The 14578-nt window shown below is 44.3% G+C and overlaps 1 protein-coding gene across 4 annotated transcripts in view; it reads right to left on the bottom strand.

The window, feature by feature from the left end:
* PTPRG (protein tyrosine phosphatase receptor type G) overlaps positions 1–14578 on the bottom strand; it is an 823034-nt gene that overhangs the window by 151733 nt on the left and 656723 nt on the right. For all 4 annotated transcript variants that reach the window (XM_049861696.1, XM_049861694.1, XM_049861693.1 and 1 more), the window contains one exon: positions 9515–9672. In XM_049861696.1, coding sequence (XP_049717653.1) covers positions 9515–9672 — 158 coding nt within the window. The remainder of the gene's footprint in view (positions 1–9514; positions 9673–14578) is intronic.

Raw genomic sequence — 14578 nt, 5'->3', positions numbered from 1 at the left:
AACCTTTCTGTGCTTCACTTTCCTCATTTGTACAATGGAGAGAACAGCATCACCTAACATGGCTTTGTAACTATTGAGTAAATATACATAAAGTGTTTGGAATGATTCCTGGACACTGTAAGTGCTCTGTAAGTATTAATACCGTTATTATCACTATTATTATTATTTAAGAGGAATGTGGTAGCAATGATTGTACCCTAAGGACAACAATTTAAGATGCTGTAACTGCTTCCCCATTCTCTTCTTTGTTAACTTGTATTTATCAAATCCATTATATGCCAGGTACTTTGTTAAGCCTTTGCAGACGCTATTCTGGTTTCTAACTTCTTCTTAGCTTAAAATAACAACACTATAGTTACACTATTAATAATACCATTATTATATCATTAACACTGGCAGCTAACATCCTACTGAGCATTTATTCTGTGTTTGGTATTGTACTAAAGGAGCCCTGGTGGCACAACGGCTACATGCTGGGCTGCTAACCGAAAGGTTGGTGGTTCGAACCCACCCTGTGGCACCATGGAAGAAAGGCCTGGCAATCTGCTCCTGCCAAGATCACAGCCTAGAAAACCCTGTGGAGCAGTTCCACTCATCATACTGGGTCGCTATGAGTCAGAATTGACTCCACAGCACCCAACAACAACAAAGGCATTGTGCTGACAGTGTCGTGTATTTTCTCTTATTTAATCCTGACAGCAATCCCATGAAGTTGGTATTATTACTATTATTGAGAGTAGTAGCAGTATATTTGCCTGACGAGGAAACTGGGCTTGGAGACATTAAGCTACTTGCCCAAGGTCACACAGGATCCAAGAGGTGAGGTGAGGATTAGAAACCAGGTGTGCGTGACTCTCTTTTCCACACTCTCAGACACCCCAGGCGTATAACAGGTTCCCAGCATTACTCAGTGAAGGAATAACACTATGGTGGACACACTGAGTGTGGAAACAGTGCAAGTCCCCGAACAATTCCCTATCGCCGACCCCCCACACCATTCCACACAGGGCACCCGCCACTGGCAGCATAATCTATTGCCACTCTTTAGCATCCTGGAGAGACACAGCCGGCAGCCCAGCACAGAAAGAACTGGGAACTGTGGCCAAGATGGCGGGTGCAGGAGAGAGTGCCGTCCATCTGATAAAGGTCTGGCTTTTACCCTCCTTACCTGTTTCTCCAAAGGCACGCGATAAACACACTTGGATTAATCTTTACTTTAATATAACCTATGAAGTCTTTATCATTTAGTAAAAATAAATTAAAGTTTTTATTTCTATAATATTAAATTGACTTTTTTAACTTTTCAAGTGAACATATAAAACGTTTCTTTTCTTTTATCCCTGCTTGGGAAGTTGTAATTGCATTTTAACTGGTGCTGTTTCAAGAGCAATTTTAACCTTGAATTGCAAATGTATTGGCTGGAAGTGTATATAAGTCATTTCAACTTAGTTTTTCTAATAAAAATATTACAGAGAATAATTAGTTTTTAATCTGTCGGTTCGAATCAAAGGAAGGTTGAAATCTCTTCATGCCGTTCCTCAGCAGCAAGAGGGCTCGTCTACAAGCTGTGAAGGAAAGACCCATTGCAGCTGAAGGGGGAAATGATAGGAAACCAAAAGTAATATAATTATGAACCATTAAAAGGCTGACATACACAATTTTTGAAAGGACAGATATATAATGGCAATTAAACAAAACCAGAGTCCATTATAATCACAATAAGAAACTCTAGGGCAAGCATTAGAAACCCAACGTTGCGCCTAAGGTTACCAAGACACTTTAGCTTCCCCATGTCCCCATACATTTGTGGGATGACAGGGCAGGCCCTGTTTTGTTGCCTCATTAAGAAACAAGACATCATGACGGAATATTACATTCCCAAAAGCCTGGAGCATCCAAAGTTTTACTTACTGAAACAAGGCTGCAAAAATAAAACATAAAAATGGTTGGCTAAATGCAGAGCCATATCCATCTGGGGTCTTAAATGTTAGCACACCGCCATCTAAAGATGCATCAATTGGTCTCAAACCACCTGGAGCAAAACAGAATGAAGAATACCACGGACACAAGGTAATTACGAGTCCAAGAGACAGAAAGGGCCATATAAACCAGAGACTACATCAGCTTGAGACCAGAAGAACTGGATGGTGCCTGGCTACAACCGGTGACTGCCCTGACAAGGAACACAAGAGAGAACCCCTGAGGGAGCAGGAGAACAGTGGGATGCAGACCTCAAATTCTTGTAAAAAGATCAGACTTAACGGTCCGACTGAGACTAGAAGGACCCCAGAGGTCGTGGTCCCCAGATCTTCTGTTAGCCCAAGACGGGAACCATTCCCAAAGCCAACTCTTCAGACAGGGATTGGACTGGACTATGGGATAGAAAATGATACTGGTGAAGGGTGAGCTCCTTGGATCAAGTAGACACATGAGCCTATGTGGGCAGCTCCTGTCTGGTGGGGAGATGAGAGGGCAGGGAGGGTCAGAAGTTAGCTGAATGGACACGAAAATAGAGAATGGAAGGAAGGAGTGTGCTGTCTCATTAGGGGGAGAGCAACTAGGAGTATATAGCAATATGTACATAAATTTTTGTATGAGAGACTGACTTGATTTGTAAACTTTCACTTAAACTACAAAAAAAAAGAACTCAAGAAATAGTTTAAACAGAGAAGAAAATATTCTTTGATGGTTATGGGGCGGGGGGAGGGAGGGAGAGAGAGGGGTACTCACTAATTTAGTCCAGCACAAGTGGACTAAATCAAAAACAACGAAGTTCCCTGTATAAACTGAATGCTCCGAAGGCCAGCGTGGCAGGGGCGGGGGTTTGGGGACCATAGTTTCAGGGGACATCTAGGTCAATTGGCATAATAAAGTCTATTAAGAAAACATTCTGCATCCCACTTTGGAGAGTGGTGTCTGGGGTCTTAAATTCTAGCAAGTGGCCATCTTAGATGCGTCAATTGGTCTCAACCCACCTGGAACAAAGGAAAATGAAGAACACCAAAGACACAGGTAATTATGAGCCCAAGACACAGAAAGGGCCACACAAATCAGAGACTACATCAGCATGAGACCAGAAGAACTAGATGGTGCCCAGCTACAACTGATGACTGCCATGACAGGGAACACAACAAAGAACCCCTGAGGGGGCAGTGGGATGCAGTCCTCAAATTCTCATAAAAAGACCAGACTTAATGGTCTGACTGAGACTAGAAGGACCCTGGACGTCATGGTCCCTAGATCTTCTGTTTGCCCAAGACAGGAACCATTTCCAAAGCCATCTCTTCAGACAGGAATTGGACTGGCCTGTGGGATAGAAAGTGATACTGGTGAAGAATGAGCTTCTTGGATCAAGTAGACACATGAGACTATGTGGGCAGCTCCTGTCTGGAGGGGAGATGAGAGGACAGAGGAGGTCAAAGCTGGCCAAACGGACACGGAAATAGGGAGTGGAAAGTAGCATGCAGTCTCAGGGGGAGAGCAACTAGGAGTACAGAGCAAGGTGTATATAAATTTTTGTATGAGAGACTGACTTGATTTGTAAATTTTCACTTAAAGCACAATAAAAATTAAAAAAAAAAATGCAGGGCCATATCCCCCTGCAGCTACAGACTTTTTTTGCTTCAAGGCGATTTAGAAAGGCCTTCTACAGAAAGAAAAGGACTTCACTGTAATTAACAAAGAATGCTGTTTGGATTAATGATGGCATCTTCATATTGCCATTAAAAAAAAAACAAAACTCTCTTTGTTCATGTGCACTGCACACTACGCAGTACTGGAATAGAAGCTTCCCTGGTTGTTATTCGCTCACTGTTGTAGCCTTGAGATGAACCTGAGAGATGTGGCAGCTGCTAGCTAATTGTGGTTAAACCAAAACCAAACCTAGTGCTATCGGGTCAATTCTGACTCATAGCAACCCCCTAGGACAGAGTACAACTGACCCATAGGGTTTCTAAGGCTGTAAATCTTTATGGGAGCAGACAGGTACATCTTTCTCCCCTGGAGCGGCTGGTGGGTTCAAACCACCAACCTGTTGGTTAGCAACGAAGTATTTTAATCACGGAGCTACCAGGGCTCCAGCCACATATGGCTACTCCACTGGAAATGCAGCAATCCTACATGTTGAAATGATAATATTTTGAATAAAACCTATTGTTGTGGAGTAGATTCCAACTCATAGCGACCCTACAGGACAGAGTAGAACTGCCAAGGAGTGGCTGGTAGATTTGAACTGCTAGCCTTTTGGTTAGCAGCTGTAGCTTTCAACCACTACACCACCAGGGATATACTGGGTTAAATAAAATGTATTGTTGAAGTTAATTTCACCTGTTTCTTTTTACATTTTTAACGTGGCTACTAGGAAATTTGAAATGATGTTCGTGGCTTGTTTTATTTCTCCTGGACAGGGCTGCCACAGAGGTTTGGTGATAATTTAACAGCAGTGACAAAGACACCACTTAATATCTACAGCACTTCCTGTGGTGCCAGGCCGCTGTCTACGTATTTATACACATTCCATCATTTAATCATTATAATCACTCCATGAGGCGGATACTACTATCACCCCCATTTCATAAATAAGAAAACCAAGGCACTGAGAAGTAGCGTGGTTGGGTAATTTGGCTAAACGATAGAGTCAAGAATGGAACACAGACAATCTGGCTCCAAAGCACATGGTCTTAACTGCAGCTCTTTCTTTATGGCAGATAACTGTGGTTGAAATAGACCATGTAGATAAACTTTTCCTATCCACTCCAGCTTGCTATTAGGGGAAAAAACCCACAAAAAACAATAACCAAAAAACCCAACATCAAACAAACTAGACTTGTTCAGACTTAACTGTCTTTTTGATAGAGCCTCCAGTAAACAACTAAAATCCAGGCTGGGAAAAATTATTAGCTGTGTCATATTTTAAAGTACAAGAGGCAAAGATTCCTGAAAAGGGAGGGTTGGGATCACGACCAATGGCCAAAGAATCATAATCTGAGGGCCACTGCTCTAGAATAAAACAAATCCAATTATACTGAAGTCAAAGATGATCACCTCTGACTGATCATGAACACATTGCAGGCAACTGTATCTGTGTGCTAGCCCTGGCTCCTCTGGCCTCCCACATCAGGCCTGAGAGTGCTGCCATTTTGTTTGGTTGACAAGGTCATGGAATAATATTTGCCTGATATTTACAGTAGATGCTCAGTGGTGCCCTATAACCCACATACTACTGGCCAACCAAGCCAACATGTGATTCCATTAGCAATACCGTATTTAGGTCTACATTATGACATAAACCAGAGCAGAGCTCACCGGCTGTAGGGCTGGTTTGAACGTCCAACTAGACTCACAAAAAAGGACAAAAAGGAATGATTGCTCCTATTTACTCTGTAAGCCTTCAAAGAAAGTCACATCATCTAAGCCAACAGTTTGTGCAAACCACTATACTTTCTGGTGCCACGCTCTCATTTTCACTGCGTGCAGACACCTACGCTGGATGAAGAGAGAAAAGATAGGAAACAGAGTCTCTGGAGAAGTAGAGGAATGATCGACCAGGAGTGTTTTCTTTCTGGTAGAAGCAGACTTGAATTCCTGACTACTTGGCTTTCCTGAATTGGCCGTTCGTCTTTCTGAAATGAACACTCTGTGCTAACTTCAGAAAGAATGTTGGCAAGCTCAGCGTGGGGAAGTCTGAAGTGATAATACTTGGAGGGCTAATTCTTTCCTTCCCGAAAGCTGAGATAGCTGTGACCTCCATGCAGCAGGGATCCAGTTTGGCCAAAAGAAAATGAGCTGTTTTTCCCCTGAGGGAAAGATGGGAATATGCACGAAGCAGTGCCAGATAAAAGTAAAGAACAGGCTTCCCAAGCTATCCAAAAGTAGAGAGCATTCCTATGAAAACTTTCGTAAACCAAATTGGTGTAAAGCGGATAAGCAATTCGCTTTAATTTGTATGGGAAAAAAATTCTTGAGCGGGGACGGAGCTTGATGACACCACTCTCACTGTTTGGGGTGCGCACTGCCTCTTGAACGGCTTCCTACAAAACAAACGCTGAGCCCTATGTCCGATTTTCACATTTTTTCCTAAAGGCGAAAATCCTCTTTGGATTTCTTCTGGTTAGCGAAAACAAGTACTAGTATAGGTCTTTCAAAAAAATGAAGTGGTGTAAAGCGAACTTTTGAAAAGCAGGATATACCCGTGTTGTCTGGTGATGTTTACAGTGAAGAAAGTGGGAAGCCAATGTGATTATTTCTTCACTATTTCCAACAGTACCTGCAGAGAAGTCACGTACTGTAAGTCACAGAGAAAACGCTTCCATTCTTTTTTTCTCTGAGTGAATGGGAGGCAGAAGTGGAAGAGTAGAGGGATGTTAACAAAAAGCTTCCTAAGAGCCCAGTTCCCAGACATCAAAAGACTTCTCACTGACTGCACTTGACGGCACATCAAGCCCCAGACTCTGCCTTTGGTTTGGCCCCACTCAGACTACTGGCCCAACCTGTACATTATGACATAATCCCTGTATGTGTTAATGGCTCTTATTCTTCCCCAATTAATCAGCTACCATCCTCTGCCTCTCTCCCTCATCAGACATTTGACAGAAAAGTGGTCAGACTTGTATTTCCTAACCTCATTATCTCAAGTCTGTGAATCTTTGGGGAGAGGGAAAAAAAGGTACTTTCCTAAGCTGACAAAAAGGATCCCTTTTAAAAGCCCACCCTCCACCCCAACCCTGAGGATATAAATATTTGGACTGTAGTTTTACTTTATTTTAATAAAACAATGTTGGCTTCACCACCTTAGGAAGAAAATACATTTCCTATTTCATCATCCCTTTAAGACCGATGGATCTTATTCAGAAACAATATAAAAACAAACTGCCAGAGTTTTTTGCTTTTTGTCAAAGTGGAATTAAAAGAAAAAAAAAATCTCCAAGTAAAACGTCTGCCAGCAGCAGTAAGGCCACATAAATCCCCCTAGCCTGCCCCACAGCGCCTAACTCTGTCAGAGGGATAAGCTGTCTCTCTGTTCACAGCTCCTCCCAGAGGACCTGCCCCATTTACCCCTATAGAGTCAACACCGTAGGTCTTGAGACCCTAACCAGCTCCGAGGGTGATTCAATCAAGGATGGACACGTGACCCAAGGCCAACCAACTCATAGGTTGGCCAATGTCTATTCAGATCTACCCACTTTAATGACTTGACTCAGACTGTACTTGACTCACACTGTTGTCACTTGGTAGCGGGCACCATCTGGGACTAGAGTGGCCATATGGGGCCAGGCAATCAAGAGAAAATAAGTGGGGGAGAGAAGGGACTAGAATTTTGCAAAACTACAGAACCACAAAGTCCAGGCAGAAACTCCAAGATGTAAGGCACCACATGGCCCCTGAAAGACAGAAGGAAAAGCATTCTTTCACTTTCTAGTTCTAGTCACGATGAGATTCACCTGGCTTCATCACAGGACGTCTCTACTGTTGTTTCTCTGAAATAATCCTCCTACGTGAGCTACTTTAGTGGGTTTCTGTTTCTTGAATCCAAAAGGGGTCTGACTAAGACACCACCCACCTCCACTCCCCCACCCTTGGTTCTGTACCCTCTGCCCTTGTTAAGAAAATCTTCACACTATCCCCCATGCAGCTGGGTTCATAATCCTGTCGCCTGTGTCTTCAGTTACTACTATCATATAATTCCAAAATTCCCGCCTTCCTTCTACAATGTCTCTACCATTAGCTGTCAAGCTCTGCGGAGGCATTTCCATGAAAGGCTTTGATAGGACTAGTACATCTTTAGAGAGTCTTGGTTAATAGCTCAAATCCTCTTTCTCATAAACTCTTCCTGTTATTCCTGGCTCTATTTTCTAGAATCACATAGAAGAAATCTTAGTATTCTTCAACATGAGTGCATGATGGATTTTTGACAACTAATAGGCCCCCTCTAAGGAGTTCTCTTCTCCTATCGGTTATCCCTCATGAGGTGAATTCAAGGCTCCTCACCCTCTTGGTGGCTTTTCTTCCTCTGACATTGCTCTCAACCCCATCTCGATTTCTAACCGTGGTCGACTGCTCAGCCTAAATCCTGCCTTCCCATGAAATCTGCCCGGCCAAACCAGAGGTGAGCGGGACAGCTCAGTGGTCAATAACACAGGTTTTGGAAGCAGACAAACCCGGATTTGGTTTCTGACGTTATCACCCTAAACCATGAACCCTCGGGCATGTCACCTAATCTCTCAACCCTGCAGAGTCCTTATGCGTGTAAAAACCCACCGCCATCAAGTTGATTCTGACTCATAGTGGCCCTGTAGGACAGAGAACTGTCCCAGAGAGTTTCCAAGGCTGTAAATCTTTACAGGAGCAGAGTATCACAGCTTTCTCTGACAAGCGGCTGGCAGGTTTGAACCACTGACCTTTGGGTTAGCAGCCCAGCGCTTTACCCACTGCACCATCAGGGCTCCTCTTTGTGTGTAGAATGGTAGCAAAACACTCATCTCTCAACACTGTTTTGCCACCGATGAAGCTGATGTCTGTAACATGTTTAGTAAAGCTCTTAGCACACAGAAGGTGCTCGATCGATGGTATTTTCTATTTCGGTTCTTTGTGTACGTGAATCTCTCTTCTGGAGCCTTGTAGGACTAGCGGTTAAGAGCATGATCTCTGGGGTCAGATACCATGGCTTGGTAACCAGCCGTGTGACCTTGCACAACTTAACCTCTCTGTTCCATTTCCTCCTTTGTAACATAGAGGTAAAACATGAAGTACACGTCTCATAAAGGCTGTCGTTCACGAGGATTAAATGGGATAACAAACATAAACAGCTTAGAAGAGTCCCTAGAACAAAGTATCATCATCACAAAAACCAGTTGCCGCTCCGTCAACTCCGACTTCTAGTGACCCTGTGTGTGTCAGAGTAGAACTGTGCTCCACAGGGTTTTCAATGACTGATGCTACAGAAGCAGATCGCCAGGTCTTTCTTCTGAGGTGCGTCTGGGCAGGCTCGAACCTCCAACCTTTTGGTAGCAGCTGAGTGCATTAACCATTCACATCACCCAGGGACCAGATCATTGTTATAGAGGATAAAACCCAAAAGAAACAAAACTCATTACCATTGAGTAGACTTATAATGACGCTATATGACAGAGCAGAACTGCCCCATAGGGTTTCCAAAGAGTGGCTAGTGGATTTGAAGTGCCCACTTTTTTGGTTGTCAGCCAAGCTCTTAACCACTAGACCACCAAGGCTGTGGTCATAGAGGATAGCTATTATTTTTCCTGAAGACTGAATACTTAAAAATTACTAATTTCGTACCTGTAATTCTCCTCAGCTAGTTAGTTAATTTGGAGAGAGAATCCATGCTCTGTATTTTATAATTCTTGGGTTCAAAACGTGTTTGTTAGATGAAAGAATGAAGCCATCAATGAAGAACAGAGGATCAGAAAAACCCTTACTAGAGTATTCTAGAAATGTCAAGTTAAATTAGCACATAAACAAGCATATCCTGGAGCCCCACTTGGGACTTTACATCTACCTGGTGATAGGAGATGGGGACAGGCCTCCGGAAGACTATCCACTCGACAATTTCGCTACACGGAGGGGTGGTCAGAGAACCTGTGTACCGGTAATAGCTGCCCAGGGACGCAGGCAGGAGGTCTCGGAGGACAAAGGGATCCAGAAAAGTCTCCTTCTCTGTTTGGGGAAAGAGGAAGAAGAAAACCATAATTAAAGCTGCACCAGACTGCAGACACACAGTCAAAACCCTCGCAACGCTGGTACCACATCACACGCCTTCTGCTTGTTTACATCCCGAGAAGCCCTAGCGTCTGGTGGGGGGAGAGCACAGAAAACAAAGCAGAGCCTCCTGGGTGTGTCCTGAGGACGCCAACACCACACCACATCTCACGGGAAAAGGGTGCCATGATGGAAGACACTGGGCAACATGGTGGTCCCTCCCTCTCCCCTAGGACGCAGACAAAATACTAGCATAGAAAAGTCTCTGACAAATCCTGCAGAAATGAAAAGAGGTTTGGTTTTCTTTTTATTGTAGTAAAAATAGAACAGTTGCCATTTCAACCATTTTTACGTGTATAATTCAGTGACATTAATTATGTTCTACATGTTGGCCAACCACCACCGTTTCCAAATTTCTCCATCCCTCTTAACAGACACTACTGCCCCCTAAGCAATGACTCCCCTTTTCCCCTCCCTCCCACCCCTTGTAAGCACTAATGAACTTTGGCCTCCATACATTTGCGTATTGTATACTTCATATAAGAGGAATCATACAATATTTGTCCTTTTGCAAGTGACTTATTTCACTCAGCAAAATGTGTTCAAGGTTCATCTATGTTGCGGCATGTATCGGGACCCCATTTCTCTTTAAGACTGATTAATACTCCATTGTATGTATGTACCACATTTTGTTTATCCACTCATCTGTTGATGGGTATTTAGGCTACTCCCGCCTTTTGGCTGCTGTGAATAGTGCTGCGTGAACACTGGTGTATGGTTTGACTTTCTTTAACTCACCTTTTCCCAGTCTTTTTTCACCATAGAACCCTTGTCTATTGAATACCTATGAGGTCATTATCAGTGGGGGACAGAGAGAGAAGCAGTAGGAAATGAAAACGTAAGCAAACAGTCAATCCACATCAAAGTGAAACCTAACCAAGGCACAACCCTGAACTTGATATGATGGACCTGGAAACAGGGTTCTTATTTTTACATAAGTGGAGGTGTCTTGTCTTAGATAGAAGGAATGACATCTCAGCTGGGACTCAACAATCATTCCTTGCGACAACTCTATGCAGAAGCCACAGCATGGAATGGGTCCATGTCTGTCTAAGGTTACACAGCTGATAGAGAGCAAAGCTGGGATACAGACCTGGGTTCCTTGACTCCAGAGCCTGCCTGGTCCTGACTCCGCTCAAGGAGAAGCTGTAGTTAGCTAAGAGAAAACTGAGGGGAGTGGGACAAAAGAGCCAAGAAGAGCATTTTAGGCAGTGGGAAGGGCATGTGCAAAGGCCCTGAGGCAGGGACGAATCCTTTGACAGAGACGACTAAGGCACCGTCTTATCATTTTCCCAAACGGGGAAACAGGGTCATCCATCTTCCTTTACCAGTCAGAGGAGGTTCTAGTCACTCTGCAGGTCTCCAGCGGTCTAGCCCTGGATCTAAGCCTACAATTCCTTTCTCATCACTGTGAGGAATGTAAGAAGGTGGCTGTAATCCTGCAACAGGCTCCACCTGGCTCTGGGACATTTCTGGGGGACCCCAGGGCTCCAGGGTATTTCAAGAACACACTTGTGCTGACCCATTCTGCCCAAGCCTGGCACCTCCTCCCTCTTCTCCTGTCTTTCTCGCAGAACAGCTAGTGTGGCATCTGAGCAAACATGTGTCCCCAAACCAAGAGTTCCATGTAACCAGAAAAAAAAAAAAAAAAACCAGAGGATAATGCAAAAACCCGAGAGAAATCAACCACCCTGGCAGAATTACAATGTCAATGCCCTTTTGGTAGGCATTAGTTGAATAAGACTCAATATTTATTTAGCCTTTACTATTTTTTATACACTCGGCACCATTATGAGCATTTACATGTTGTAAACATTTAAATACACTTACTATATGTGCCAAATAGCAAATAAATATCTGCTACTTCACACCACCTGGTTTGTGGTTCTTTGTTCCAGCTCACGACACCGTCTTCCTTCACAACCTCTCCAGTATGTACTTCTAACACTCCCATTTTACAGAAGTGGAAACCAGGCACACGGGGGTTAAGAAATAACAGCAGTTACTCCTGAGGCTGGGAAAGCTTGGCTGACTATTAGGTAGGTTTTCAATTCACCTTTTCAAAGACTAAGGAATTATTAACGGATAAATGCAACAGTCTTTCAAGTCATAGGGTTCTATAATCAACATGACAAAAGCAGTCACCTGTAGTCAAAAGCCTGGAATAACAGAACTGCCCCTCGGCCCACTGGCGAGTCTGGGTGTTCACTGAAGCCTGTGACCAGCAGCCTAACAAGGGGAGATACCGCTGCACATGGCTTGGCTGGGAGGAGGAACCGTGTTGGCCTCTGCCTTTGCCCTGTGCTTCCTGGATTGTGCAAACAGTCAACCCAAAGTCCGTAGCGATGCAGGGTGCATGCAGGGCTGGGCATCGAAATCTGCAAAACTACCTCATTCATTTCTGCCTCGCGCTGGTGGAGAACACCGAGTCACACCACAGCACAACGAGCCTGACCATCGAGGGCTCTGAACCGACTGGCCAGGAAATCTGCAGGGTTTTCCCTGGGGCTTCTGTTCCAACATTAGGGTGGCAGTCAAGCTTGCTGTACGTCCACGGGAAGTGACAGGACAATCCCCTCAAACTGGCGACAGCAAAGCCCCCGTCTGGGGCACCTACTTGAGGAACAGACCGTGGCTTTAAAGAACATAAAAAGGTAAAACAGGAACATCTGCCCTGGTGGTGTGAGGAGACTGGATTTCAGAACGGAACACTGACTCAGCAGGACCAAGACTCTTACACAAGGTTTTGTTATGGGCTCCTGGGTTCAGCAGGGATGCCTGGAAATTGCAGGAATAACCATGATGCAACTGCAGAAGGGTTTCTCTGTCCTTGGCCAACCCAGTGGCTTCAGACGCAGGTTCTGGCTTTAATTGATTAAAAACACAAACCAAACCAGTTGCCGTTGATTCTGACTCACGGAGACCCTGTGTGTGTCCGAGTAATCAGTGCTCCACAGGGTTTTCAATGGCTGTGATCTTTCAGAAGTAGATTGTCAGGCCTTTCTTCTGAGGCACCTCAGGGTAGGCTCAAACTGCCAACTTGTTAGTAGCTGAACACATCACTGTTTGTGCCACCACAGGATTTGGCTTTTAATTGATAAAGGGGTGCAGTCCTATCGGAAGAGGGCAGATGTTGCTGGTAGGGCAGAAAAAAGCTTCACTGCCTATTTCTCCCACCACCATTGCTGCCATCAGATCTTAGGATTCTGAGATCTGGGAGGGGCCTTGGAGAGTCCTAGTTCAGTGGCATTGGGAGCCAAAGAATGCTTTCTTCAAACGAAATCTCATTCTGGAGCCCAGTAACTAACTCAAACAGCTAAAAGTACAGCCGCTGTGCTTGAAGCAGAGCTTGGGACCCAGGGATATTTCTGAGGCTTTGCTCTGACAACCACCAATTTAATCCAATTCTTTAATTTCAGGGCTGGGGAAATGGAAGACCAGGCTGAAGGAACAAACCCAAGGCCCACAACTTGAGAAGACAGACTTGGACGAGATTCTTTCTTCAAGGAAAACACTTGGGATCAAGGCGTGAGGGACACTGGCTGGGAACCGAACCTGGGCCTCTCAAACGGAAGGCGAGAAGTCTGCCACTGGACCACTACTACCCCCGTAGACACCATTTGTCGTCAGCTGTCATCAAGTCAATTCCGTCTTGTGGGGACTCCACGTGCACAGAGCAGAACTGTTCCACAGGGTTTTCAAGGTGTGACCTCCAGAAGCAGATTGCCAGGCCTTGCTTTCGAAGCACCTCTGGGCGGATCTGAACCACCAACCTTTCAGTTAGTCTACTGCTTAACCATTTGCACTACCTGGGGACTCGCAAACGCCACTTAGTACTGTTAAATGAAATCTAACCGCCACTCCCATCAGCACTCTGACGAAGAGAAGAGAGCAGATTTTCAGCCTGCTCGGATTCAAACCCCAACTCCACCACCCATGAGTTAGCTTGTGACCTTGTGCAGGCTACAAAGCCTGGTGAGGCTGCTGTGAAGTCGATATGAAAGGGCGTGGAACACAGCATTTGATAAATGATAGCTGCTTTTACTCTGCTAATTCTTTTCATTATTATGATTGCTATTCCTCTAAACCACCAAAGTCTGGTAATGTACGTCTTGACTGTTCTGTGCAGGAGATATTTTTGGTTTAGGGTTTAAAGATTATCTCAGGGCAGTAGTTTCAGGGGTTCATCCAACCTCCATGGCTCCAATAAGTCTGGATTCCATGAGAATTTGCAATTCTGTTCTGATATCCCCCCTTTTGATCATGAAACTTCTATAGAATTTGGAATCAACTGATAATAGCTGTGTGGCTTTAGGCAAACAACTAACCTCTTTGAGCCACTTCCCTTATGCATAAAGTGGGAAGAATGAGAGTATTTACTCCTGAAGGGTGCTGAGACATTATTAAGCCAGCTAAAGCATGTAAAGGCCTCAGCACAGTGCCTGGCCATAGGGGTGATATGAGTCAGAGTTGACTTGATGGCAATGAGTCTGATTTTGGCTGAGAGAAACCCCAGCTGAGCTCTAGGTAGGCTCTGAAGTTACTGGGTAAAGGGCCAGATAGTAAATAAATACTTCAGGCTTTGCAGGCCAAGAGGCAAAATCAAAGGTATTTTGTAGGTCCTTATATAACAAATTGCCACAATCTTTTTATTCATGAAATTTAGAATATGATAATAATAACTGAGAATAATTTTTTATAATATAGTTCTACTAATGAGAGGAATTTTTTTTTTTTTGAGGGAGGATGACACTTAGCTTAACTAGGGTTCGAATATAAAAGCAACCCTTGGCTCAGGAGCCAT

Source organism: Elephas maximus, chromosome 20, assembly GCF_024166365.1.
Source record: "Elephas maximus indicus isolate mEleMax1 chromosome 20, mEleMax1 primary haplotype, whole genome shotgun sequence".
NCBI lineage: Eukaryota > Metazoa > Chordata > Mammalia > Proboscidea > Elephantidae > Elephas > Elephas maximus.
The sequence above is the reverse complement of the archived record's forward strand: the minus strand, read 5'-3'. Positions and strand labels throughout refer to the sequence as shown.